The sequence below is a fragment of the Lupinus angustifolius genome, chromosome LG19, assembly GCF_001865875.1.
Source record: "Lupinus angustifolius cultivar Tanjil chromosome LG19, LupAngTanjil_v1.0, whole genome shotgun sequence".
In the NCBI taxonomy this organism is placed as follows: domain Eukaryota; kingdom Viridiplantae; phylum Streptophyta; class Magnoliopsida; order Fabales; family Fabaceae; genus Lupinus; species Lupinus angustifolius.
Window position 1 is genome coordinate 17,243,929 of NC_032027.1, and position 26,755 is coordinate 17,270,683.

A 26,755-nucleotide genomic window follows, 5' to 3' on the forward strand; every position below is an offset into this window, starting at 1 on the left:
TATATAAAAGCCATGAAATATAGAATAAGTATTACATGATGTGATATTAGATATGCATATAGCAAATGTTCAATATCCTTAGCAATAATACTAATAGCATCAACATTCTTATTTCTTAAGTTTATTATCACAGTGAGGTGACTCAGCTTAAAATTATTACTATAGTGACTAGTGAGCATAACAAAAATAGTAAAAAGTATCAAAACTAGCCAAAGTAATTTATTATTATTGAGCATGGCATAGTAAAAGAGGGTTCCTTTTTATTCTTCTTGGGATTCAGATAGCAACCGGGTCAAAGGGAATTAGGGGAAAAGATTTCATAGCTATGATTGAGAGGGGATAGAGGTTTCTTGCTTTTTCCTTTTCTAAGCAAAAGGGGTGTGCCTAATATAAAAAGTATAAACTAAAAATGGGTATACATTAGGACATAATTAGAATGTCATGCAACATTGTTTATCTAATACTAATAAGCTTAATTGTTCATCCAATAAACAAACACATAAATGGGTAGTCATGTTAATATTTACAAATTTTTTTTTTTTGCACTATCAATAGTATCTTTTCACTCTGTGGGTAAGAAATTAATCATTTTAAGGGTGTGTAGCTGCCCTTTCAACAAGTGTGGCTCACAAAAATGAAACTTTTGATCTTTTAGTCTTTTTGGGATCTAACAGAACCTTATACTACTAGACCAATTTATTGTTAGTAACATTTACAAAGGTTGAAAACAAGTTGTAATAGGACAAGTTGGTTTAGTAGCTGCTTCTATAGAGGTGTAGCTTGTACTTAGTGATGAATTTAAACAGCACGCCTCAAAGTTTAGCAGCACTTATCATGGCTAAGAGAGGAAATGTATACCACAAGTGTTTCTACTATGCTTTGGTTACAATATCAAGCATAGGACCACTTTTTTTACTCTCTATGGTGATAAATTAATTATTTAATTAGACATGTTTTTCTAAATACCCTTACATTTTGGATTTGGATTTGATGTGGTCAATTTTTGGTACAATGAATGAATTCAAGGGATGATAGTGTTGGAACATGTTTGGATTTGTTGCAGATAGATTTTGGTGAAGTCACTATAGTCTAAATGCAATCTTTGGTAGTATTTGAGGTTGAACAATGTGTTTCTTTAGTTTTTTTAATTATCCAAAATGTATTTTGAAAGGTTGAAAGTTCATGCAATTAAAAAATTTATTGCAGCAAATCTAAATCATTTTTTCTAACCAAACCCAAATAACTTAGGTATATACTGTATTATGCAGTAACATACTAACATGCATGCATCCACGGTTAAAAAGTATGGTTAGTTTGGGGTTTTAAACTAATCTAACGTAGACATCTTTTGCAGTGAAAACAAAATGTGATACCCACATTCCCACATAACTAAAAGGGGATTGCATGATTATGTAATTACATGCATAATTTTGCCTGAAATATGTAAACACTAATAGTACTAACATATGATTTATGAACATCATGATATACCTGTGAGACATTGGATCCAAAGGGATATAATTCTTTCATTTACGCTACGTATTGTGTATCAAATTTACTAAGTGCCGAGTATGATGTATCGAGTTCACACAGAATGGCTTACTACGCATTGAGTACGGGTACTTAACAGGTAACTATTATCCAATCCTTGATGTGTGTAGATTTGTTAAGTAATGGTAATACTCCTTAATTTTAACCAAATTATTGTCACTTTCATCTCACAACATGCTATATTAAGGCCCTAATAAACAACAGATATAAAGAAGAGCAAAGAAACAAGGATGCATAATATGGAATGTGTGAATAGTTGTTCTGCCAACTAAGAAGTACATGCAGAAGCAGAATCACTTTTATCAACACAGAAAGTGAAGCTTCTCTTTCTTTCATCATCATTATAGTTACCACTTTTTTGTCTCAATGTCTTTCTCATGCTATCCTTGAATACCTCAATAGTAACTACACACATTGAGTCTAACCAAAGAAAGTGAAGAATAAGAAGATATGGAGTTTGATCTTGAAAACCCACTTGCCAACTTTGAAGAACACCAAAACTGTACTATTTCACAACTCTTTGCCTCAGAATCTGATCACATGCTCTCACCAAACTCCTTAGCTTTAACACATTCTCATGTTTTGTTCCGCTGCGAAGCCGTTTCTCTCATACTTCAGGTAAAATTTAGGTGTATATAGCATGTTAAGTACCTCTTCTTTCACATAACATTTGCTATAGTTTGCTATGTTATGTTATTTCAGGTCCAGTTTTCATGCAATTTGGACCCTTTTGTGACTTACCTTGCTATAAACTTCTTGCACCGCTTCATGTCAAGGCAAGAAATTCCGGTAAGCAAATATCTAGTGGTTCGCCTTTAAGAAATGTTTTAAATTGTGGTTGCAGTTATATTTGTGCATACATTTGCAAGAAAATGCAGCCAATGTATTCATGGAGACCGCAAAAATTGCAATGTTGCAGCCACAATTGCGTTTGTTTGTAGACCACAATTTAAACCTTGTTTCAGATTAGAACTTGAAAGAATTGTAGATTATCAACATATAGGATTCCAAGATTTCCATTTATTTCAATTAGTGCTCTGAGTTGCAGCAGGGGAAGCCATGGTTACTTAGGCATGTTGCCATATCCTGTCTTTCTCTTGCGTCGAAGATGAAAAACGTATCGTTATCGCTTTCCGATATTCAGGTGAATAAATCTTCAAATTCATCTAATTACAATCATTAGCACTAGTACAAAAGAAGAACATGTACAATGGTGTAGTAACTTGAACTAGTGGTATTCATAACCAATGTAACAGAACCAAGGTTGTGTGTTGGAGGCTCAATGTGTTCATAGGATGGAACTGCTCATTCTTGGTGCTCTGAATTGGCGCATGAGATCAATTACACCCTTTCCTTTCTTGAATTTCTTCTTATCTTTAGCTGAATTCAAAGACCAAGCACTGAATGAAACACTTAAGGAAAGAGCTTCTGAGATAATCTTCAATGCTCAAAATGGTACTACTTATAGTATTCAAACATGTAAAATCCATTTCAATCTTTAACTACTCAAATTCTGAATTGCATAACTCTTATGGCTGCAGATATTAAGCTTTTAGAGTATAAACCTTCAACTATTGCAGCATCTGCACTTATGTATGCATCTCATGAACTATTATCTCCGCCGCAATATTCTATTCTGAGAGCTTCAAATGCAGCTTGTGAGTATCTAGATGAGGTAAGGTTACAATCAAACACTACTAACTTTTAAGTTTAAGGCAAGTTTTTTGTTTATTTGATATATTAACTGCAAGATTTTGATGGTGATTTTTTAGGACACATTGTCCAAGTGCTTTAAGTTGATACAAAAGATTGTGATGATGGAAGCAAAGGATTCAATGGTGTATACAACTACAAGCTTTTTAAGCAGTGAAACTCCTATGAGTGTGCTTGAGAGAAGCATCAAAAGGCAGAGAATTTGAGGGTCTCTTTTGCAAAAACAAGTTCTAGGAGGATTGAAGGGAAAACAGTCAATGTTATTTGGTTCATGTGTTTATTTTTTGTCACTGTTTCTAGTTAGTCCAAAACTAAAGCCAGCAGATAGGGCCACAAGGCTTTGATTTGGACTATGGAGTTGAGTGATCCATACACTCCTAGTTACATAGCCGAAAAAGACGAAAATAAAGAAATCAGAAATTATTGACCCCACTAGGTAAGAGACTCGTACTGAGCCGCCATTTTTTAATTAAAAGTTAAAACAACCGTATGGAGAGGGATGGATATTGAGTGGAATTTAAGAGGATAGAACCCTGATGTAGTGGTTCATCTGAATGTAATTGAAAGTTTATGAAGGTTATCTTATAACTATATCTAAGATGGCAAATTTATCTCCCTCTATATTGATGATATCTTATTAATGGCAACCAAAAGTTAGGGTCAAAATTTTAGTCCCAAGGCCTTCAATAACCAACATGAAAGTCCTACAAATTGTGGTTCAATGTGAGTTATAGGCATTGGCTATAAACGAATACATGCCACAAAACATTCCCATATGTCTTATTATTTACTTGGAAAAACAGGAAAGTCAAAAACATTGTTCTGTATTTCTGCTTAGAAAAATAATGAGATCATTAATAACCCTTTAGACAAATGCACCATTGCATCATTTGCATGTATCATTGTTCCAAGTGGTTTTATTAAGCGTAAAGTCTTACATTTTATATAAGGAGAGAAGTGAAAGAATTTATAAATAAAAAAGACATGGAACCATTGTCTTAAAGTTTTGGTTCAAGATGTGGTTTCTCGCATGTGCCTATCCATTACTCGCATACACCAATTCCAATCCTAGTAGTTAGAGGCTTCCTAGTCATAGTTGGGTCTAATAGCTCCCACACCTTTATATAACCAAATTACTACTTCTTAGAAAGAACATTGCCCATACTTATCAAAACAAGGACAATTAGTGATTAAAATAGGTTGTGTTAAGCTAGGTTAGGCTTTATCTACATAGGATTAGATTTTGTTGATCAAAACTCAAAAGCATCAAACTCTTTAGTCTTTTCCAACATTAATCTCTCTTCTTGTTCCTCTTCTTTTTTCCCAAAAAAAGAAGCATATGGGAATGTTCTTGCTTCATTTTTCTTATCTTTTATCAAACAATATTAGGCCTTTTAGTGTTTAATCTATTTATATTTCTGGCTAGTTGACACTTGACAGAACACATTATTAGAATTTGTTTTTGCTCTTTGTTCAAATCCAAAGCATGTGTTCAATAAAGTCGGTGGAAAAATAAATGAAGGTATCTCAATTCTCAAGTTCACACCTCAACTCAAAGCAAGTAAAGTGAGATCCAACTTTTATTTCCTCATTATTCAAACAATTCAAGCATCAAGTAAATTGATCATATTATGGTAACAAAATTTTATGGTAAAGACTAACAATACATCATTTTGATTAAACATTATATCATCATCCTTGGTTAGATAAGACTTGTGACATATGTGAGTACCAAAGGAGAGCATGGTGGCTATAATTTCAAGATAAAGGCTATGCCCATAATATAGAATATTTCCCTTATCACAACAAACATAGACAAATCAGAAACACCAAATTTTGTGACCAAGCATAATTCACCCCAAAATAAGTATCTATATATGCCCATGATGGTAATTTTGAGAAAAAGCTTACATTCACATCCACACATATATACCATCCTATATCACACACAAAATCATTCCAAATCTAATTCCCACTCCTCACCCCTTTTCTTGATTCTTTCAAATCTTGTTGGCATACTTCACATTAATTTATATTAATAATCTTTTGGTTAGCACAATCTATGCCTCAACTTGCAACTTAAATATACTAGATTATCATTTTATGGAAGGCACGTGGTGTTGTCTAATTTACTAGGCCCCACTTCCCTATTTTAAGGTTCAAAACAAGTTACTAACCTTATTCTATAATATATAACCGAGAAGTTGATGTAGTGGTATAAGGTTCTGTTAGATCTGATTAAAAGATCAATACTTTGATTCCTAAAAAAATACTTGTTGGCAGAGATATTCATGCATTCCAAAATGTATTAGTTATTTACCCATAGAGTCAGAGGATACAATTGTTGTTGTTTCATTTTTCACTGAAAGACACAGCCTGTCTATGTTATATTCCTACAAATCTATGTGATGGTTGATGTTATTTATTTAAGGCCAGGTGATGATAGAGTACACTAGTATTAGATTATGAACTTGGAGAAAGATTCTTGGGAATATCTAAGGCTAGTTGATAGGTCCTTAATCAATGGAAATCAATTCAGTTACCCTTAGCCTCTCATATTTTCAGGTTGTAAGGACAGCATTATTGTCTCCTAATTCATTTCAAATAGAAGTTGAACACATTGTAATAATGTCATTAAACTACTATCATTATTCATTAATGAATGAGGTCCAATAATTAATGCATATGGCCAATCTTTGATTACAAACTTTGATTCACATATTGAAGTAACTTATTGATGAAATTTCATAGGGTACTTGCATGCACATACATAACAAATTATGAAGCTAGCTAGTAGACTAATTGTGAGGAATTTTCAAAGTTTTAGTTCATTCATTCAAACTTTATTATAACCTTTGTACAGAAAGAAACTGTACCAAAAGAAAATGTAACAAGTATCTACGAGGGAATGGAGATCCTTATGCTCGTGTTTGTGTCTCGATTAGTGTATCAAACCAATTAAAATGTATTATTCAATTATAATTATTGGACAGTTATAAAACATAAATATAGTGAAATGAGACAAATTCCTCAATTTAATCAGTTAGATAAAACAAACATTATAAGTTTAAAATAAGTTGTAGGAATGTGATGGATTTGGCAATAGCCTAAAGACATAAGTGGTTTCTTTAACACTGTAGTTACTAAATTCCAAACAAGACTAACCATGTATTCATCTATGTTACATATTCTGATATTTGGTGCAATTTTGTAGAAAAATCCCCTGGATAGAAAAATCAATATGCCAAACATAAATTCATTTAAATTAGTATTGGAAAATCAAATCTATGACTTTTCAATAGGTTAAAGTTAAACATTTCACCTTCGTTCCTCTATAAAGTTACTTAATTTACTTCCATAATTGTTGTCCATTACCCTTAAAAATAAAAGAAAATGAATATAAGAAGAAAAACATGATGTTTGAAGCATAACTATGCTTCTGAGTTCTGTGGATTGATTTACACATATAGCCTCTCACCTTCAACAGAAAGAAGAAAACATTAATCTGTTGCTCCTTCTTCACCATTAGAGAACCTTGTAGAACTAGTTGCACTATTTGAAGAGCTTGAAAGTGGTGGTGGAGTTGTACATGTCCATGGAACCACTTGATTTTCTTCTTCATCTTCATCATTTTCTATATCATCATCATCATCATCATCATCTTCATCATAATCATTGTCTTGGTTATTGTTTCTGACACATTCATTACAAAAAGAGATGGTGGGTACAAACTTGGGACCAGAAGCATGCCAAGGTGTGAGTGATTGACAAACATGGCAAAGAAGAAACCTTTGATGTTTGGTGACAAGAAAGTTTGCACTGTGAACCTTTGCATCACATTCCCAACAAAGGGTGGCTTCATCTGATTCACAGAACAACTTTGCTGGACAGTTACATAGTTCACACTTCTTCATCTCTTCTCAAACCTTAAAAATCTGTTTTTTTCACTATTGTTATAGGCAAAGAGAGAGAATAGATAGAGAGGGTAGATATACTAAAAATGTGAAGAATTAAAAAAAACACATGGTGTAGAACCAAGTTGCAAGTGTTTTAATAATCCGATAGCGATCCGTTGTCTCTAAGTATGTCTCTCACAAACTAATCATAATAAAATAAAATTAGAAAAAATCATGAATGTTTTTTAACTAATGTGGCATAATTTAAGACAGACTCTGAGACATGTTTGTGATGGGTCCCTTAATAACCATGTGTTGTTTTGGTTTCTCACTCCTAGGTGGAAAAATCAGCAACAGTATCATGATGAAAGCAGATAGATAGATAGAGACATTAGTTGTTTATGACATGGAGTTGAGCAAGTTGGGTAATCTTGTGAGATTCAAGACATTCATGATTTCCATTTTTAATATTGTTTCCAAATCTGAGTTCATGATTTTCTAACACAAAGTAGTATTAAGTCATAATTTTGAAAGAACATAAGGAATTTTGTTGAATTAAGTGAAATTGTGTGTACCAATCTACCAACCATTCTTTCTTTCTTTTTTCTTCTATCAATATGCCCCTCACATGCATAGTTATGATTTATGAGACTACCTTGAACTATGATTAATAAAATCTTGTTAGAATGATGATAAGGAGTTGATTTAATAGTCTAATACTTTATATGATTTTTGATTGGATGACTTCGAAAAATGTTGTATATAGTAAAAGAGAGAATTTTATAACTATTAGATAAAGGTTAATATTTAATCTCTATGAGATATAAGATTTTTTTATAAATAAAATAAAAATTTATTATTTAACCAAAATCAAATATATAATATTTAAACCCATGATCAATTAATTAATATGACTCATTTTCAGTTTATTTATATTTAAACAAAACAATGAAAAAAATAGGTTTTTAACTAACATTATTATTATTCTTATTATCTTCTTATTCATTTTTCTCTTCATTTTACTTCACAATTATTTTTTCATCTCCATATTAACTACGGCAATGATACATATGATAAAAGATCAAGAGTTTATTATACTTTTAGAGTTTATTATATTTTTAGTGTGTCATTATGATTAAGTGATAAAAATAGTACACATATATAAATGATGTTGATAACTAACGAGTGTTGATTCAAGTGGTACATGTTTCATTCCCCTTAAGCAAGGTCTCGAGTTCGAGTCTTGTGGATAGAAAAAAATACTCACTGAAGAGTTAGTCTCACATACCTATAGATATTTTTGGCTCGAACAGGATTGTCTCCAATGTGATGATACCTATAGTAAAAAATGATATTGATAATATAATAATTAAAAGTTCTTATACCATAAGTGAATGAATATTAAACTCAAAGAATAATTAATATTATTTTCAGAATAAGTCACATAAAAACAAGTAATTTACTCTTAACAATTAGAGCTTGGTGCAAAACACATTAACAAGATGATTGAAATATCATAAATTTGGTATAACAAATACAGAGCAAGTTATGAGAGCTTGTTGTGGAATGAGAATTAGGTGGATATACTATTATAATGAGTTGACTAGTGAGGACCACCCATAGTGCCACATCAGATTACATTATTTGTTTTAATTATCCTCATTGCTTACATGGCTAGATTGATATAAATGAATAAAACTTGTATGAATATATATATAAATATAACCAATAAAATCTTTACAAAATATTTAAAATTTAGTCTTAAATTATAGTACAAACAAATATAAATATAAATGTCTCTGAATATAACTCGATCTCCATTTATATGTTATAAGTTAGTCTTTCACATATTTGGTTGCTCCATTGATGAACAGCCACATATGCATTTAATTATGTCCCTATCAATGTAGACATAAAATTTGCATTTCAATTTTCCACCATGATGGGCCTTGATTTTCCACTGTGAGGCTTGCCCCAATGGAGTATTATGTGTTTTCTATGTCTGCCATTTCACTTTGCAAAGTAACATTTGAGTTTTTTTTTGTTTCTCATATGTATCATTGCACCGGAGGCAATCCTGTCCGAATTGGGAACATTCACAGGTACGTAGAGCTAACTCTCCCAACAAACATTTTTTCTATCCGCAAGACTCGAACCCAAGACCTTGCAATTTGTAGACACATCTATTCACTACTACAAATATGGAACAAATAATTGCTATGAGTAACTTTCATGGTTGTGGTTTGTATGATAAAGTTTTCCATATAAAATATTTATGGTACACAACTAGAAATTAATATCCTCTCTCATATGAATAATTTATAATTATTTAATGTAAAAATAAATGAAAAAAGTGTTGAATTGGCGCAAGAGGGAAAAAATGCAAAATAATAAAGTTTTTATGTTAATTTATTGGCAATATACCTAAGGCAACATTTTCTTAATTTTCTTGAAGGCAAAGTTTCAGTAATATCACATATAATTTATTGGTAATGGCCTAGGAGACTTTGGGGAAATTTCTAAAATGTAACAAATATTATTTTCCAATTTCCAGCGTATACCTTAATAAAGGTCAACACGTTTAAGACCATCCACTTAATTTAAAATTGTATATCACAATGCCTACTACCAAACGTGAATACCTTACCTTTGTTTAGATTGAAATATATAGTGGAATATATGATATATATATATATATATATATATTAGATTGAAATACTAGGCTCCAAAGTATGTATTAAATATATAAAACATTTTGTTACTTTCATGTAACAACTCATTGTAATCCATCAAATAATGAAGTTATGATGATGGCTATTGGCATTGCCTACATAGAGCCACAACAATGTACAACTAGTTTAGTTTATATTTTTAACATCTCACATTCTTTCTTGTTAATCGTTAAAATTACTTACCAATAACATATTGGTTTAGTGGTGTAAAGTTTCGCTGATAGACCAAAATATTAACCGAAAATCAATTAATTTCTTACAGGTAAAATAATACCCTTAATTATAAAAAAAAATGTTGAAATTAGTTATAGATGTATATTACTCGATCTTACTGCCATAATGTGATGTTCTTTCTCACTATCACAACTAGAAGGGAAAAAACAAAATAAAAAAGTTTCATTGTAAATGAAGATTTTACAAACTATAATCACTACAAATCTGCAATTAAAAACTAAAAAATAGCCCCAGAAAAGTATGAATCACTTTAGAACAACAACACATGGAGCTAATAATGCTAAGAAGAAAAATGAGAGGAGATTGAAAGGTATATATAAAGAGAAATTAAAAAGCCTAAATGGCACTAAAAATAGCATCCTCCAAAAGTTGCTTAGAATTATTCATGAAAGAAGGACTCAACCTAAACATAAGAGTACAAAACTCCATCTCATCAAGAACACCATCACCATTAAGATCACCTTCTCTTAGCATGCATATTATATCATCATCACTCATTCCTTCTAACCCTAGCAATGTAGAGTTTCTCTTCAAGCTCTCAAATGTTATCACCTTCTTCTCTTTGTCCATCAACAACTTATAACCATTACTCAACTCCTTCATAAAACCATCACTACCCATTTTCTCCAACATTGATGGGAAGTAATCCTCAAAAACTATAGTGTTAACATTCTTCTTGGATGCCATTGCTTTTATTCTTAAAATGGGTCTCTTAATGCAAAACTACACTACACTTTAATTATATATATGGTTGTGTATGTGGGTATATATACATATATAATATGCATTTATATTTATATAGTTAGATGGAGAATAATGAATAAAATATAATAAGATGAAGGAAAGTGTTGGAGGGAATAGAAGTGGAAGGTGGTGATTATCACAAGTTGACATATAGGAAGGTTTTGTAATGAAAAGGACCAAACAGTTGTTGGAAAGCACTATTTTTGTTTTTAATAATCTTATTTTGATTAAATAATTTTTTTGAAGATAAAAATGAAAATAAATGTGAAATAAAGATAATTTAATTCATTGTAATAAGAGTGTTGATTTAGTTTGTGTGCCTAATACATGGCAGTTTTTGTTGTAATAAGAGTTACACTTTCTTGGAAGGTACTTGGGAAGCTCTATAGTGTCACCAAGGAAGCTACAAATTGTAGTTATATTTATTTAATAGAGATTTGTTGTGTAATATTCTCTCATATATTGTTTTAGATCAAATAAAAATATGTTGTGTTGATTAAAAATTTTAAATATTTATTATTACTAATGTTTTTGTTATATTATTATTGATTCCAGACAATATTTAGGACAATAAATATTTGTTAATCCTTCTTTTTCTTTTGTGGCTAGAAAATTTGGTTACTTTCCTAATGAAAATTTGGTTACTTTCATAATATTATATGTGTTGAATACATTAAACAGATGATTATTCAACTATTCAATTATACTTACATACTAATACAATCTTTGACTCTTCCTTATATATTTAACACTAACCCTTCAAATTTCAAGATATTCAAAAAATAAAATGACTACAATATGTATTAGCTAAACATTAATTAAAATAGGAATTTCATTTTCATATATAGTAGATAGACTACACTTGCTATTTACTAAGTTTTGAACATTGGTTCTGCTAAACTTCTCATACTTCTATTTACTAACATGCATACACATACTAATTCTACATATAAGATTAACCATGGCCGTTTTTCCTAGGAATGAGATGCTAATGTTTATCATATTTCTTTAGGATCTTTAATTTTCATTATGAAAAGCTTAAAACTTGAACAAAATTCAATAAATGCAAAAAAACACGAACATTGATTGATTAAATAAATGAATTAAGTTTAAATTTCCTATATGAAATCCATCACCCCATCAATTAGTGAAGATGGGAAATTGGTAATAAGATGTTATTAGGCCTTGAATTTTTTATGCATGATGCCACTGACATTAAATGTTGCTGTTGACCAATGAAATATAATCTGATTAATCTCTCTTGCTAAATATGGCAATCCAAATAGACGGCTCAATGCTAAAAATCAACAGCTATACCTTTCTGAGGTCTTAAACACTACAACAAGTCACAAACTAACATAAAATCTAAAAACAAGGTATTGGTCTAGTAGTATCAGGCCCTATTAAATTCCAATATGATAAAAAAAGTTGAATATTTGACTTCTGGAAGTAATGCTTATTGGGAGGACAATCACACACCTTGAAGGATTAGTTTCTTACTCATAGAATGAGGAGATACTCTTAGTAGTTGAAAAAACTAACATAGAATACTAAGAACAAATTGTGATTTATTAACTTAAATAAGGTTTGATAACCATATAGTTTGTCATTTATTTTTATTGAGTTATCTTCTAACAAATTAAACTATCTTATCTCTAACCCACTTTTCATTATTTCTCTCTACATACATATTAAAATATCATCTAAAAATCAAATAGACAACTTATTTTCAAATTTTGTTGATAAACATTATGGATCAATATAAACATTATTCAATTTAAATAACTTTAATCCAACCAAGTATCTATAATACAAACCTTCAACTATTATCTTAAGCTTTTAATAGCCTCACACCTATAAGCTTCAATATAACATTCCCTGTAATAAAGTCAATAAAATGGTATAGGTACGATTTTTGAACCATATAGGTCCCTCCAATAATGCAGTAATCCAGTTAGACGGCTGCATGAAAAAACCACAGACTTTTCCAAGGTCTTTAACACTGAAATAACTCTCAACCTATAAAAAAAGGTCGGCGTAGTCGATACAAATGATAAATGTATACAACATTACTCTTATTTCCGAGATTTGAATATCAACAACTTGCGTCGAGGCTCACACTCTTGAAAGAACTTTCAAACTACAATAAAATAAAATACATAGCAAGAAGGACTTACATCTCTGCAATAATTTTATTCATCATGAACATAAGCTTGTTATCAATTCTGATTATATTTCATTGCCTATGTTTACATTATGGTATTGCCATAAACAACATTACTTCATCTCAATCTATGAATGATTCTGAGACTCTAAGTTCCAATGGTTTCACTTTAGGATTTCTAAGTCCTCCAAATTCTACAAACCGTTATGTTGGAATTTGGTACATGTCTGAATCCACTGTAGTATGGGTAGCTAACAGAAACCAACCACTCATAGATTCTTCAGGAAGTTTTTCAATATCTGAAGATGGAAATCTTGTGGTTATGAATGGAACCAAAAAGGTTATTTGGTCATCAAATGTATCAAACATTGCAACAAATTCTACTTGCCAACTTTTGGATTCTGGTAACCTTGTTCTTATGGATAGTGCAGGAGATAAAGTATGGGAGAGTTTTAAGAATCCTACTGATACTTTGCTCCCAAACATGAAGATTACAAACAACAAAAACACTGGTGAGAAAGTTGAACTAACATCATGGAAAAGCCCTTCTGATCCATCCATTGGAAGCTTCTCTCTCAGTATTGAGCCCCTTAATATTCCAGAAGGTTTCATTTGGAATGAAACTCTTCCATATTGGCGTACCGGCCCGTGGACCGGTCAGGTTTTTTTAGGGATACCTATGATGAATTCTTCATATCTTAATGGATATAGATTAGACTATGAAGAAGATGGAACTGTGTATCTCACTTTTACTTATTCAAATGAGTCTTTTTTGGCAGTGTTTGTTTTGGACTGGCAGGGCAAGTTTGAGCAAAGATTTTGGGATCATGAGAAGAAGGAATGGCAAGTTGGATGGAAAGCTCAATCATCTGAGTGTGATGTTTATGGAATATGTGGTCCATTTGGAATCTGTAGTATAGAAAGTTCACCAATATGCACATGTTTGGAAGGGTTTGAACCAAGTAACATAGAAGAATGGAATAGTAACAATTGGACTAATGGATGTGTTAATAGGAGGACAGAACTACAATGTGAAAGTGCAAAAACTCAAAATGGAAGTGTAAATAGTAAAGAGGATGGGTTTGAGAAACTTGAGATGATAAAAGTTCCTCAAGTTTCAGCTTTTTCATGGCTCAAAACAGAAGACTCATGCAGAAGCCAGTGCATGGAAAACTGCACTTGTATTGCATATTCTTTTGATGAAGAGTTTGGTTGTATGACATGGATTGATAATCTAACTGACATACAACAATTTCCAAGTGGAGGCACTGATCTTTACATTAGACTAGCTAATTCAGAACTTAGTATCAATGGTATATGTCCAATACTTTAACTTCATCTTATTCTTATTCCTAGATTTGGACTAAAACTATTGTTTTCCTTCTACTTTTATCTCTCTCTGAAACACAGATAATGAGAAAGATTCCAAGACCACCATCATTATTATTACTATAACAGTAATAGTAGGAACAATTATACTTGTCACCTCTGCATATTTCTTGTGGAAACGCTCTGGTAATATATATTATTCTAGTTTATTTGCATCCACCTTTTTAAATCTTATTCTAACTAAAATATCTATACTTAGCAGCTAGAAAAAGGAAGATAAATGGATTCTCTCGGTTCAATAGAGGTGAAACAATAGATGTAAATACAAGCGACATGAAAATTGAAGTGCAATCAGAAGTGGAACTGCAGGAGCTACTGCTATTTGATACCGAAAAACTTGCAGTCGCCACGAACAACTTCGACTTGTCCAACAAACTTGGGCAGGGTGGTTTTGGACCAGTATATAAGGTAAAGTTAGTCCTTAATTATTATTCATATTGTATAAAACCATTGTTTATAATGTTGTTTATCAATATGATCTTGTAGGGAAAACTGAAAGATGGTCAGGAAGTAGCAGTTAAAAGACTTTCTAAAGCATCAGGACAAGGACTAGAAGAATTTATGAATGAGGTTGTTGTGATTTCTAAGCTTCAACACCGGAATCTAGTAAGACTTCTAGGTTGTTGTAGAGAAGGAGATGAAAAGATGTTGATCTATGAGTACATGGCTAACAAAAGTTTGGACAAATTTGTTTTTGGTTAGTTCTTTCAATTCCATGTTTCTTACCTTGGTAATGTGTGTCTCAAAAAACATTAAGGTTGTTTTCATAACATGCTTAGCATTGAAGAAGAAAAAGTTGTTCCTATCTTTTGGTGTTTTATGAAAACATAGTGATTTTGTTATTTACATGGTTTTGCCTCCTCTTGCTGTGTTATGTTCAAATATAGGTCCACCTCAGCATAAATTTCTCGATTGGGGAAAACGCTTCAACATAATAGAAGGAATAGCTCGGGGTTTACTTTATCTTCATAGAGATTCTAGACTAAGAATCATTCATAGAGATTTAAAAGCAAGCAATATTTTGTTGGATGAGGAGCTGAATCCAAAAATATCAGATTTTGGTTTGGCTAGAATATTTGGAGGGCATCGAGATGAGGCTAATACAGCAAGGGTTGTTGGAACATAGTAAGCATCCATTTAGCTTTGAAATTTTCACCAAGATTATTTTAATTTAACATTATCTTGGAGAATAGATTGTCTTATATTTTATGCTTGGTTGTTGTAATAAATTGTTTTACATTTCATTGCAGCGGCTATATGGCACCTGAGTACGCAATGGAAGGATTATTTTCGGAAAAATCAGATGTCTTTAGTTTTGGAGTTCTGCTACTAGAGATTGTTAGTGGAAAAAAAAACTCTAGCTTTTATAACAATGAGGAGTCTCAAAGTCTTCTAGGATTCGTAAGTTTTTACATTTATTCACTATCAACATGAATTAGAAGAATCTCATTGCTTTCTAGTTTTAATATATTACTCTTCAAATCATGAAACACCCTCTCTACATATTGTATAAGACTGCATACATCTACTCTCTCCCTATACCTTATTAAGTGGGAGCTTCGTGTACTAGACCGACTTTATAACCAAAATTTTAATGATTGTGTTCATGCTTGTCTAACTTTTTTAGGTATGGAACCTATGGAATGAAGATAATATTGTATCTATAATAGATGAAGGCATATATGACCCTATGAAAGAGAGGGATATTTTGAGATGTGTACACATAGGACTATTGTGTGTGCAAGAAAGTGCAAGAGATAGGCCTAATATGGCAACTGTGATTTCTATGCTTAACAGTGAAATTGTGAATCTCCCTCAGCCAAAGCAACCTGCATTCATTGAGAGGAGGAACATTATAAATTCATTGTCTTCTGAAGAATGTCATACATTGTTTTCAAACAACATTGTTACACTTACAAATATCCAAGGCAGATAAAAAATCAGAGATTTGGGAAAGCTTTCTTGAAGCATTGAAGGGTAGATATAATATATTTTTTTAGTGTGTTTATTTCAAAGTGAAAAATTATGGGAGCAAGGTGAGAGCTAGGTTTAAGGAAGTACTTATTGGAGGTCTAAAATATTAAATACAATTGATTTATGTCCCCATACTATCTCATTGATGGAGTATTGATATTCTACGAGTTCTATACAATTTGTCAATTTTTACATTATTACTATCACATGTTTTCTTTTATGATAAATTCAATAAGAAGTACATGAAATTGATATGTATAACGTAAACTAAATAAAGGAATCATATAACTATATTCTAGAATGTCGATTACTTAGTGAGCAACTAATCTCTGAAATCGGATTTCTTTGTCGGATTACTAATAGTGATTTTTTCCATGAAGGAAGATGTTTTCAACTCAACATACACACATATTGGTGAATATCTCCACATTTTTTTACAAATATAATTAATGGCATAAAACTATTGGTTTCTTACCTTTCTAATATATAAAATAAAATCCATTAGGTATTTTCAATTCGGTTTTGAGAACCAACGGGCATTGGTTCAAGTGGTATATATTTTGAGAAGTGACTCGTAAATTGATCCTTGACAATGGTTTTAGCCATGCAAATTAATTATAAAACTTCATTTCAGATGAGAAGTGGAAGTAAACATGAAAAGGGAAGGAGTAACAAAGCTTGAAGGGCAAGTCACGTTAAGGTATTTATCAAACGTGCATTAATAATCTCTTTTTAGTTCTGAAGTTCAACATTTTTTTAGTGAATAATATAATAACAATTCTTAAAAGTTAAGGATTCATTTAAGCACAAGTAATGCTTATGTGAGTAGAACACAAAGAAAAAAAGACAAAAACATAAGTAGTTGGAAAATCTCTTTCAAAGAAATATAACGTGTGATGATGGAATAAGAAAGTGTGTGTGGAAGAGCATGTGAAACCCCATTTTTGTCCTTTCAATTTCAACATTTTAGTGGAAATAGATAATGATGTTTGTGGAATAATGCTACTATTTATTTCCACACAATCATATCACGTGTTTTTTAAGCAAGTGAGACACTTATGGTATCCACATGCATATAAATTATGTATACCAAAAATATTGTCACTTCAAAATTGGAAATTATTCTTATATGTATCCCAAAAATGTTGTCACCAATTTGTCACTTCATCAACTAAGTGTAAATTTGGAAATTATTCTTTATTTAAAACTTAGTGATTACTATGAAATGGTTGATTTTTTTAGAAAAGTGTTAATTAATGGATGTAAAAAAATACTTTATTGGTGAAGATAAAATTCCTATTCATTACAAATTTAAATTTATGTGGGTAGTTGTGATTGGATTTCTTTTCACAATTTAAATTATAATAGAAACTAGAATGACAGAAACTAATAGAACTACAACCTTAATATCGATAATTATTTCTTAACAATTATTCGCAATGGCAGTTCGGAAATCCAAGAGCATATTTTCTATTATTATATTCTAATTTGTTGCTAAATTCATTAAATTGACAAAATATTCTTATAGAATTTCTAATTTTATAAGGGAAATTATGTTGAGGAGGATAACATAGCATTCTTTCTAAATATTATCCTCGATTTCTTGATTCCTTGGATCTTGACTAATAGGAAAAGAACAAATGTCATATATATATATATATATATATATATATATATATAAATAAGAAAAAACAATGACTCAATGTTTGAAAGCATAAAAATATGAAAAACTAAAAATAAGTATTTAATAAACAAAAATTAAGAAGAAATATGCATAACCTGAGAAGCATGTGGCACCACATGATGATTGGTGAAATATGAAATCCAGCACTACTATTTTACACTAATAACAAGTACCTAGTACCTACAAATCTCATCAACAATGGGATCCAATGGTAACATAAGTTTGTTATGTCTTTCAATTATATTTTGTTGCCTATGTTTAGATTCTGTGACTGCTTTAAACACTATCTCTTCATCTCAACTCATGAAGGATCCTGAAACCATAAGTTCCAATAATGACATGTTTACTTTAGGATTCTTCAGTCCTCAAAACAATACAAACCGTTATGTTGGTATATGGTACAAAACAAGAACCCTTTTGGTATGGATATGTAACAGAAACCAACCACTTCATGATTCTAAAGGGAGTCTTACAATATCTGAGGATGGAAATCTTGTTGTATTGAATGCAACAAAACATGTTATTTGGTCAACAAATGTGTCTAATATTTCACCAAACTCCAACACTAGTGCACAGCTTCTAGATTCTGGAAACCTTGTTCTGATAGAGAATGCTACAGGGAAAGCAATATGGAAGAGTTTTCTTCATCCTTCTAATGTTTTCATGCCGAATATGCAGCTTATAACAAACAAAAGAACTGGTGAGAGAGTTGAAGGTACATCATGGAAAAGCCCTTCTGACCCTTCATTTGGAAGCTTCAGTCTCAGCCTCGAACGGCCGAAAATTCCTGAGATTTTCATATGGGAGGGAACTAGGCCACACTGGCGTAGCGGTCCGTGGAATGGTAGAGTTTTTACAGGGATACCAACTATGCAATCTGTTTATAATCTCAATGGATTTAGTGTGCTAGTAGAAGGAGATTATAGTGTTCAACTCAGTTTTTCTCCAGCAAATAATGACATGTTGGTACTCTATATGATGGATTGGAAAGGGAAAATACAAGAAATGATTTGGAAAAATGATAAGACCCAATGGGAAGTTTTATTTACTGTTCAAGAAACTGATTGTGAAGTTTATGGAATATGTGGAGCATATGGAAGTTGCAGCTCAAAAGCTAAACCAATTTGCAACTGTTTGAGAGGGTTTGAACCAAGAATTGAAGAAGAGTGGAATAGGCAAAACTGGACAAGTGGATGTGTTAGAAAAAAATCTCTACAGTGTGAAAATAGCGATGTAAATAGCAAAAAAGATGGATTTCTGAAGCTGGAAAAGGTTAAAGTTCCGGATTTAGCAGATTGGTCATCGGCTAGATTGGAAGAGAAATGTAGAAGCCAGTGCTTGGAGAATTGCACTTGTACTGCATATTCATATGATGCTGGGATTGGTTGTTTGTCATGGAGTGGCAATCTAATTGACATACAACAATTTTCTTCTGGAGGCATTGATCTTTATATTAGAGTAGCTAATTCAGAACTTGGTATGGTGTTGTTTGTAGTTCTCTTCTAACTTGATCCTATATCAGGTTTCTTCACTAATACTTTATATTTCTTTGTGATTTCTCTTCTGAAATACAGACAAAGAGAGAGGTGCAACATTCATCATTGCAGCTATTACTGTGATAGTAGCATTGGTCATAATTGTCACATGTGCATATGTCATGTGGAAGTACTTCGGTAGAGAAAGGAAGAAAAGAAAGCTCTCACTCTTCAGCTGCTGTAAAGGTTCAGCTGAAAAAACAAATGACAGTATAATTGGAGAACTATCACAAGTTAAACTCCAGGAGCTATTGCTGTTTGATGCCGAAAAACTTGCGAATGCGACAGACGACTTTAACTTTTCCAATAAACTTGGAGAGGGTGGTTTTGGTCCAGTGTACAAGGTAAAATTAGTGTTGCTGCAATGTTATTCATATTAGCATATCTTAAGTCATTTTGTTTAACTGCTGAATCTTTATATAATGTTTTAGGGGAAACTAGAAAATGGTCAGGAAATAGCAGTTAAAAGACTTTCCCGTGCTTCAGGACAAGGGCTAGAAGAATTCATGAATGAGGTAGTGCTGATTTCTAAGCTGCAACATCGCAATCTAGTAAGACTTCTCGGCTGCTGTAGGGAAGGAGATGAAAATATGCTTATCTATGAGTACATGCCAAATAAAAGTTTAGACACATTCATTTTCGGTTAGTTCTTTCAATTCCTATGTTTCATATCTGCTTTCAAAATTTAAGGCTGGGTTAGTTCTTTCAATTCCTATGTTTCGTATCTGCTTTCAAAATTCAAGGCTGCTCTTAGCATATGCACACTAATGCTATTGTTTTACTTGAAAACATAGTATTCTGTGATATCATTAATGCTGGCCTTTGCCTCTGTAGATCCACCTGAGCATAAATTCCTAGATTGGAAAAACCGGTTTAGCATCATAGAAGGAACAGCCCGAGGTTTGCTTTATCTCCACAGAGATTCCAGACTAAGGATCATACATAGAGATTTGAAAGCTAGTAATATATTGCTGGATGACGAGCTAAATCCAAAAATATCAGACTTTGGTTTGGCTAGAATATTTGGGGGGCATGGAGACCAGGATAAAACAAGAAGGGTCGTTGGAACATAGTAAGTACGACTTGTGCTTTGTAAAAACTTAATGTAGTTTACAAAATCCTCGAGAATGAATTGAATCTCACGCTTTATTTCAGTGGCTACATGGCACCTGAATATGCAATGGGAGGGTTGTTTTCGGAGAAATCAGATGTCTTTAGTTTCGGAGTTTTGGTACTAGAGATTGTTAGTGGAAAAAGAAACTCTAGCTTCTATAACAATGATCAGTCTATAAGTCTTCTAGAATTTGTAAGTTTCTACATTTTTTTGCCTACCTTGATTACAGAAACTCCATTGCTTTTCAGTTTTACTAATGCAACTCATCATTTCTAAACTTTAATATCTATTTTCATAATTCTTTAACTATATTAGGCATGGAATCTATGGAATGAAGACAGAATTCTATCTTTAATAGATCAACATATATGTGACCCTGTCGATGAGAATGATATTTTGAGGTGTGTGCACATAGGACTATTGTGTGTGCAAGAAAGTGCAAGAAACCGGCCTAATATGGCAACTGTGATATCTATGCTTAGCAGTGAAATTGTGAATCTTCCAGCACTAAGTCAACCTGCATATATCTTGAAGCAGAATATGTCGAATTCGATGTCCAATGAAGAATCTCATGTATTGTTTTCAAACAATAGTGCCACTATCACAGATATCCAAGGCAGATAATAAAGAAACAAAGGACTGCAAATAGTGGAAGAGTTGATAGAAGAATTTAAGTATCTTTATTTAACTTTTTTTCAAGCACAAGATTATATAAGCAAGCTTAAAGCTAAATTCAGTTGCTTTATGTCCTCAGATTGTGCCACTGGTGAGTTATTTAGAGAGAAATAAAATCTTTAGCTCTGAATATTTACTGATAGATATAATCAGTTGAACAAAAAATTGTTGCCTTCCCAATTTAGCAAAAAATCCACTTGTAGTTGTTAATGTTATACCTTGATTATGTTTTTAGCCATGGGCTTTAATATTTTAGATATTTCATTTGAATATTTAAGTCAAGTAGTTTTAAATGTATAGTATTTTTTATCAATTGAAAAGAGTTGCATAAAGTGTGGGACAAATAATGTGATGCTGTATCCTACTACAGTTACATTCCAAATGTATGAGTTCTGAAAAATGATGCTGTCCCACCCATTTTAATAGAGGCAGATTATAGTGCTGTGCTGTTTTAGGTGTATTCCATTTTTTGGGGTGAAGTTGTGATGCATATATTTCATATCATGTGTTTCCTTATTATTATGACTTTACAAAATAATGGAAAGGCATGTACCTTTCTAACTTCCCACCAGTGTTTTAGATTGCAGTTGCAGTATGAATTATTTTGTGAGTAAAAACATATTTTTGACATCAATGCAGTCTAATGCTCCCCCGATACAGTTGTGTTGCGGCCTGATGCGGTCTAAATACAGTCTGATGTGGTTACGTTGTGTCCCGATGCGGTCAAATCACTGTTATTCGATATCATACCACAATTGCATTGTGATACGGTTGCAACAGTCACCGTAATATTGCGGCCATATCACGTGCATTTGGTCCATTTGTGGAATATGAACTTTGCCTATCATTTTCATGAGATGGAAAAGGCAAATTTATGTATAGAGCCATGGAAAATCAAGGTAACCAATCACATCCTAGGTTTGTCACATGCACATACCGGCTCCATTGTGCAGTTGACTTGTACATAGCTTCTACTCTTATTGTCCCACAAATATAGAAAAGTTGAAAAAAGTTAAAGAAAAAAGGGAACAAGTATTTAATGCTCAATAACTACTATTACACAATTTGCATTTCCTTAGTCACACTTTCATAGCAAATATGATTAATGTATTTCTTCATTTACATTATTTTTCTAAAAATGGAGAGTGATTTACAAATACTACCAAGAATGGTAGGACCACAAGAACAATTATTTGATTAAATCAAATAAAATATCTCATTTACTATACTTGGACAAACAAACAGCTATGATTTTAGTAATAAGGAGTTTGATTTCTCTTAAACAATATTTCGAGTATGGTGAACGATAAAATAAATGTTGTGAAAGCTTCAACCTCTCGAATAGGTTTCTGACTTGACTAAAATTAATCGGAGTCTAGTACAATTTCCGGATACTGAGATTCTCAAGTAAAAAATTAGACTTGGACATTAGGATGCCTCAAGAAGACATTATCCAAGGCATTAACTAAAATCACAGTTATGCAACATAGTATTCAGCAAGGTTAGTATGGAATTAACAAGACATGATTCTAAGTTGCTAAATCCTTTGTTCTTATTTTCAACCATTTTCTTTGGTTTGAGTTCAGCCAGAGACACCATTACACCATCTCAATTCATCACAGACTCAGAAACAGTAACCTCAAGTGACAATGTCTTCAAACTTGGGTTTTTCAGCCCTGCAAATTCGACGAACCGTTATGCAGGAATCTGGTATCTCTCTGACACCAACAACATTATATGGATAGCTAACAGAAACCAACCACTCAAAGACTCTTATGGTATTCTGAAAATCTCTGAAGATGGTAATCTTGTAGTACTTGGTGGGAAAAAAAGTGAGGTAGTTTGGTCTTCAAATGTGTCAAGTGCTGCAAACAGTTCAACTTTTCAAGCTCAACTTTTGCATTCTGGAAATCTAGTACTAATAGATAACACTACTGGAAAGACGGTATGGGAGAGTTTCAAACATCCTTGTGATGCAGCAGTGCCAACTATGAGAATTAGTGCTAATAGGATCACTGGTGAGAGAATAAGGTTTATATCAAGGAAAAGTGATTCTGATGTTTCTACCGGAGAATTCAGTGCTACTATCGAACGTCTTGATGCTCCCGAAGTGTTTTTTTGGATTAATGGAACTAGGCCTTATTGGAGGACTGGTCCATGGAATGGTAGAATCTTTATTGGGACACCAATGATGTCAACTGGTTATCTATATGGATGGAGTGTTGGATATGAAGGAAATGACACTGTTTATCTAACTTATAGTTTTGCTGAACCATCTAAATTTGGAATCCTTTCTTTGAATCCACAAGGTAATCTTAGACTAGTAAGATTTTATAACCAAATTGAAGTGTTGAATATGGTGTTGGAAAATTCTAAATGTGATGTTTATGGATTATGTGGAGCATTTGGAAGCTGTAATTTGAATAACTCACCAATTTGTAGTTGTTTGAGTGGATATGAACCAAGGAATTTGGAGGAGTGGAATAAGCAAAATTGGACTAGTGGTTGTTTGAGAAAGGAACCTTTGAAGTGTGAAAAGTTGACAAAAAATAGAAGTGAAGTAGGCCAAGAAGATCATTTTTTGAAACTTGGTATGATGAAAGTTCCAGACTTTGCAGAGAGGTTAGATGTTGAGGAAAGCCAATGTGGAACCCAATGCTTGAAGAATTGCTCATGTTTGGCATATGCATATGATGCTGGCATCGGCTGCATGTACTGGAGTGGAGACCTGATTGACTTACAAAGGTTCTCAAGTGCAGGAGTTGATCTCTTCATCCGTCTCGCCCATTCAGAACTCGGTAGGCTATTTTTTTATTCTCCGCAAGATTTTACATCTCGGTTTGCAATATTGTAGTTTTTGGTAGTTTCTGCGATCGCAATTTAAAACCATGCTTCTCTGTTTAACTTTTAGGAAATATAATCTATTCTTTCAACTTATTGTTTATCAGCCTGAGATTGGAACAAAGTTCTTTTACCTTTTATTAGGTAATGCAGAAAATCACACAGATAGACAAAGAAAAAAGAGATTAGTCATTGCACTTGCAGTGGCAACCGCAACAATTACATTAGCCATATGTGCATTTTTAGCCATTTGTGTATATCGCTCGCGAAAAAAGACTGCTGAACATTCAGGTAATGAAGCCTTAGTAGCATTTGGTAAACTTATATTTGAGATAAACAAGTAGAGCATATTTTCATCGTACGTGCTTCAAATTTTGATGCCATCTGTTGAATAACTCCGATGTTATCACAAACTGGAAATTATCCGTCTAATCATTCAAAGGCAATACAATACAATTGATCATTATATTAGCATGACATTTTCTCTGATATTAGGCTTTTTGGAAGAAACTTTGTGAAGACTAATGATCTAATATAATAGGAATTAGGAAATAGTAAAATGAATATTGGTCTCTACACATTTAATTGATTATATGGAATCTGTAACGCATATTCGAAAACTAGTTGAGGTTTATTATGATTTCATATAGATTAAGCGATGAGAAGACAAGAGTAGTTATTTTATTCTTTTGTAAAAACATAATTCATTTGGAGTTGGAGCACATAAATTGATTTTTGCTAAATGTATGACAAACACATCCAGAAATTCAGAGTCAGAGAATGATCGAAGTTCCGAAACCAGATAAGCTCGACGAGCTACCGCTGTACGATTTTGAGGTGCTTGAAACTGCTACAAACAACTTTCACTTGGCTAATACACTTGGAAAAGGCGGTTTTGGTCCAGTGTACAAGGTAAAATGTTGCATATTGACACTCATCTTCTTTAATATCAGATTTTTATGTAAATGCTAATTTGATTTCACACAAATTCTTCTAGGGATTATTGCCAGATGGTCAGGAAATTGCAGTGAAAAGACTCTCCAGAGCATCTGGACAGGGGCTAGAAGAATTCATGAACGAGGTGGCCGTGATTTCCAGGCTTCAACATCGTAATCTTGTGAAAATTCTTGGCTGTTGTATTGAAGGAGATGAAAAGATGCTGATCTATGAGTTCATGCCAAATAAAAGTTTGGATGCATTTATTTTTGGTTAGTTTCATATATCTATGAATTTCACCTTCAAAAGGTTCAGGTCACTTAGGATTAGTACTTAACAAAACAAAACATATGAACAACTTATTTTGATTCCAATTTTGGTTCCATGAGTGTTACTCTCACTTCCATTTTTTCTGCAGATCCACTCCAAAGGAAAGATTTAAACTGGACACGACGTTTTAGTATAATTGATGGAATTGCTCGTGGGCTGCATTATCTTCATAGAGATTCTAGATTAAGAATCATACATAGAGATTTGAAGGCAAGCAATATCTTGCTCGATGGAGAGATGAATCCAAAAATATCAGACTTTGGTTTGGCGAGAATATATAAAGGCGAAGATGAGATTAATACCAGAAGAGTTGTTGGTACATAGTAAGTATGCCTTATTATAGTACTTGAATTTATTTCGCACATTTTCGGAATTTGTATGTGATCTAATGTAAACAAGCAAATGCAGTGGCTATATGTCCCCCGAATATGCAATGGAAGGATTGTTTTCTGAGAAATCAGATATCTACAGCTTTGGAATTTTGTTACTCGAGATAGCTAGTGGAAAAAGAAACAGTAGCTTTCGAAACGACGAAGAGTCTCTCAGCCTCTTAGGATTTGTAAGTCTCTATCTCTAACAAGTAACAACCTCATGGCCTTATTATTTTCCTAGGCTTTCTTTGCTTGACAACAATTCCAATTAACTTTCATATTCTATGCTGTTTTTACTTAGGCCTGGAAGTTATGGAATGAAAACAACATCAAGTCTTTGATAGATCCAGAGATATCTGCTTCAGGCTTTGAGAAACAAATTTTGAGGTGCATCCACATAGCATTTTTGTGTGTGCAAGAATTTGCTAAAGATAGACCATTTATGACTACTGTAGTGTTAATGCTTAATAGTGAGAATTCCAATCTTCCTCATCCTAAACAAGTTGCATTTGTTCAGAAGCAAAATCCATCAAGTTTGAAGTCCTCTCAGGCTAAGGAAAATCACTGTAACTCCAACAATTATGTAACACTTACTGATATCCATGGCAGATAACTATATGAAATCATTGTCACTATAATGATTGATGCCATGAAAAACCTTTATACTTGAGATAATAATCACTAGTAAGAATTTTAACTGATTTTGTAGTCAAAGGTATACTCTTATGGTCTCATATTTGATTCATATTGTTGTCTAGAAAGTTTATGTTCTTAACCAAAATAAATTGTTTATGCTATGCATGGGCTAGTTTGGTGGATAGGATAAGAAAGAGTAGATAGGATAATGATGTAGAATCAGTGGGATTGGTGTA

At 32.4% G+C, this 26,755-nt stretch overlaps 6 protein-coding genes across 7 annotated transcripts; 4 read left to right on the plus strand and 2 right to left on the minus strand.

Annotated features, from left to right (window-relative positions):
- Positions 1,344–3,945, plus strand: LOC109333856 (putative cyclin-D6-1). Its single transcript, XM_019569437.1, has 6 exons — positions 1,344–2,169; positions 2,254–2,340; positions 2,600–2,695; positions 2,808–3,006; positions 3,093–3,226; positions 3,324–3,945. Exons 1-6 carry the CDS (start codon positions 2,002–2,004, stop codon positions 3,468–3,470), a joined length of 831 nt encoding a protein of 276 aa, XP_019424982.1. The 5' UTR covers positions 1,344–2,001; the 3' UTR covers positions 3,471–3,945.
- LOC109334051 (B-box domain protein 31-like) lies at positions 6,588–7,281 on the minus strand. The gene has a single exon (XM_019569626.1). The coding sequence runs from the start codon at positions 7,176–7,178 to the stop codon at positions 6,765–6,767; it is 414 nt and encodes a 137-aa protein (XP_019425171.1). The 5' UTR covers positions 7,179–7,281; the 3' UTR covers positions 6,588–6,764.
- Positions 10,382–10,813, minus strand: LOC109334580 (calcium-binding protein PBP1-like). The gene has a single exon (XM_019570429.1). It carries the CDS (start codon positions 10,811–10,813, stop codon positions 10,463–10,465), a length of 351 nt encoding a protein of 116 aa, XP_019425974.1. The 3' UTR covers positions 10,382–10,462.
- LOC109334578 (G-type lectin S-receptor-like serine/threonine-protein kinase At1g11300) lies at positions 13,036–16,465 on the plus strand. Its single transcript, XM_019570427.1, has 7 exons — positions 13,036–14,347; positions 14,445–14,549; positions 14,626–14,831; positions 14,910–15,120; positions 15,311–15,548; positions 15,674–15,824; positions 16,051–16,465. Exons 1-7 carry the CDS (start codon positions 13,072–13,074, stop codon positions 16,357–16,359), a joined length of 2,496 nt encoding a protein of 831 aa, XP_019425972.1. The 5' UTR covers positions 13,036–13,071; the 3' UTR covers positions 16,360–16,465.
- On the plus strand, positions 18,213–21,532 carry LOC109334579 (G-type lectin S-receptor-like serine/threonine-protein kinase SD1-13). The gene is made up of 6 exons (XM_019570428.1): positions 18,213–19,558; positions 19,656–19,960; positions 20,048–20,258; positions 20,451–20,688; positions 20,772–20,922; positions 21,046–21,532. The coding sequence occupies exons 1-6, from the start codon at positions 18,280–18,282 to the stop codon at positions 21,352–21,354; spliced, it is 2,493 nt and encodes an 830-aa protein (XP_019425973.1). The 5' UTR covers positions 18,213–18,279; the 3' UTR covers positions 21,355–21,532.
- On the plus strand, positions 22,683–26,528 carry LOC109334880 (G-type lectin S-receptor-like serine/threonine-protein kinase At1g11330). Of its 2 annotated transcripts, none has more exons than XM_019570870.1 (7): positions 22,683–24,203; positions 24,391–24,537; positions 25,010–25,158; positions 25,244–25,454; positions 25,601–25,835; positions 25,921–26,071; positions 26,185–26,528. In XM_019570870.1, the coding sequence occupies exons 1-7, from the start codon at positions 22,913–22,915 to the stop codon at positions 26,494–26,496; spliced, it is 2,496 nt and encodes an 831-aa protein (XP_019426415.1). In that variant the 5' UTR covers positions 22,683–22,912; the 3' UTR covers positions 26,497–26,528. The 2 variants fall into 2 exon arrangements, with proteins under 2 accessions (XP_019426415.1, XP_019426416.1); XM_019570871.1 differs by having other exon boundaries at positions 24,400–24,537.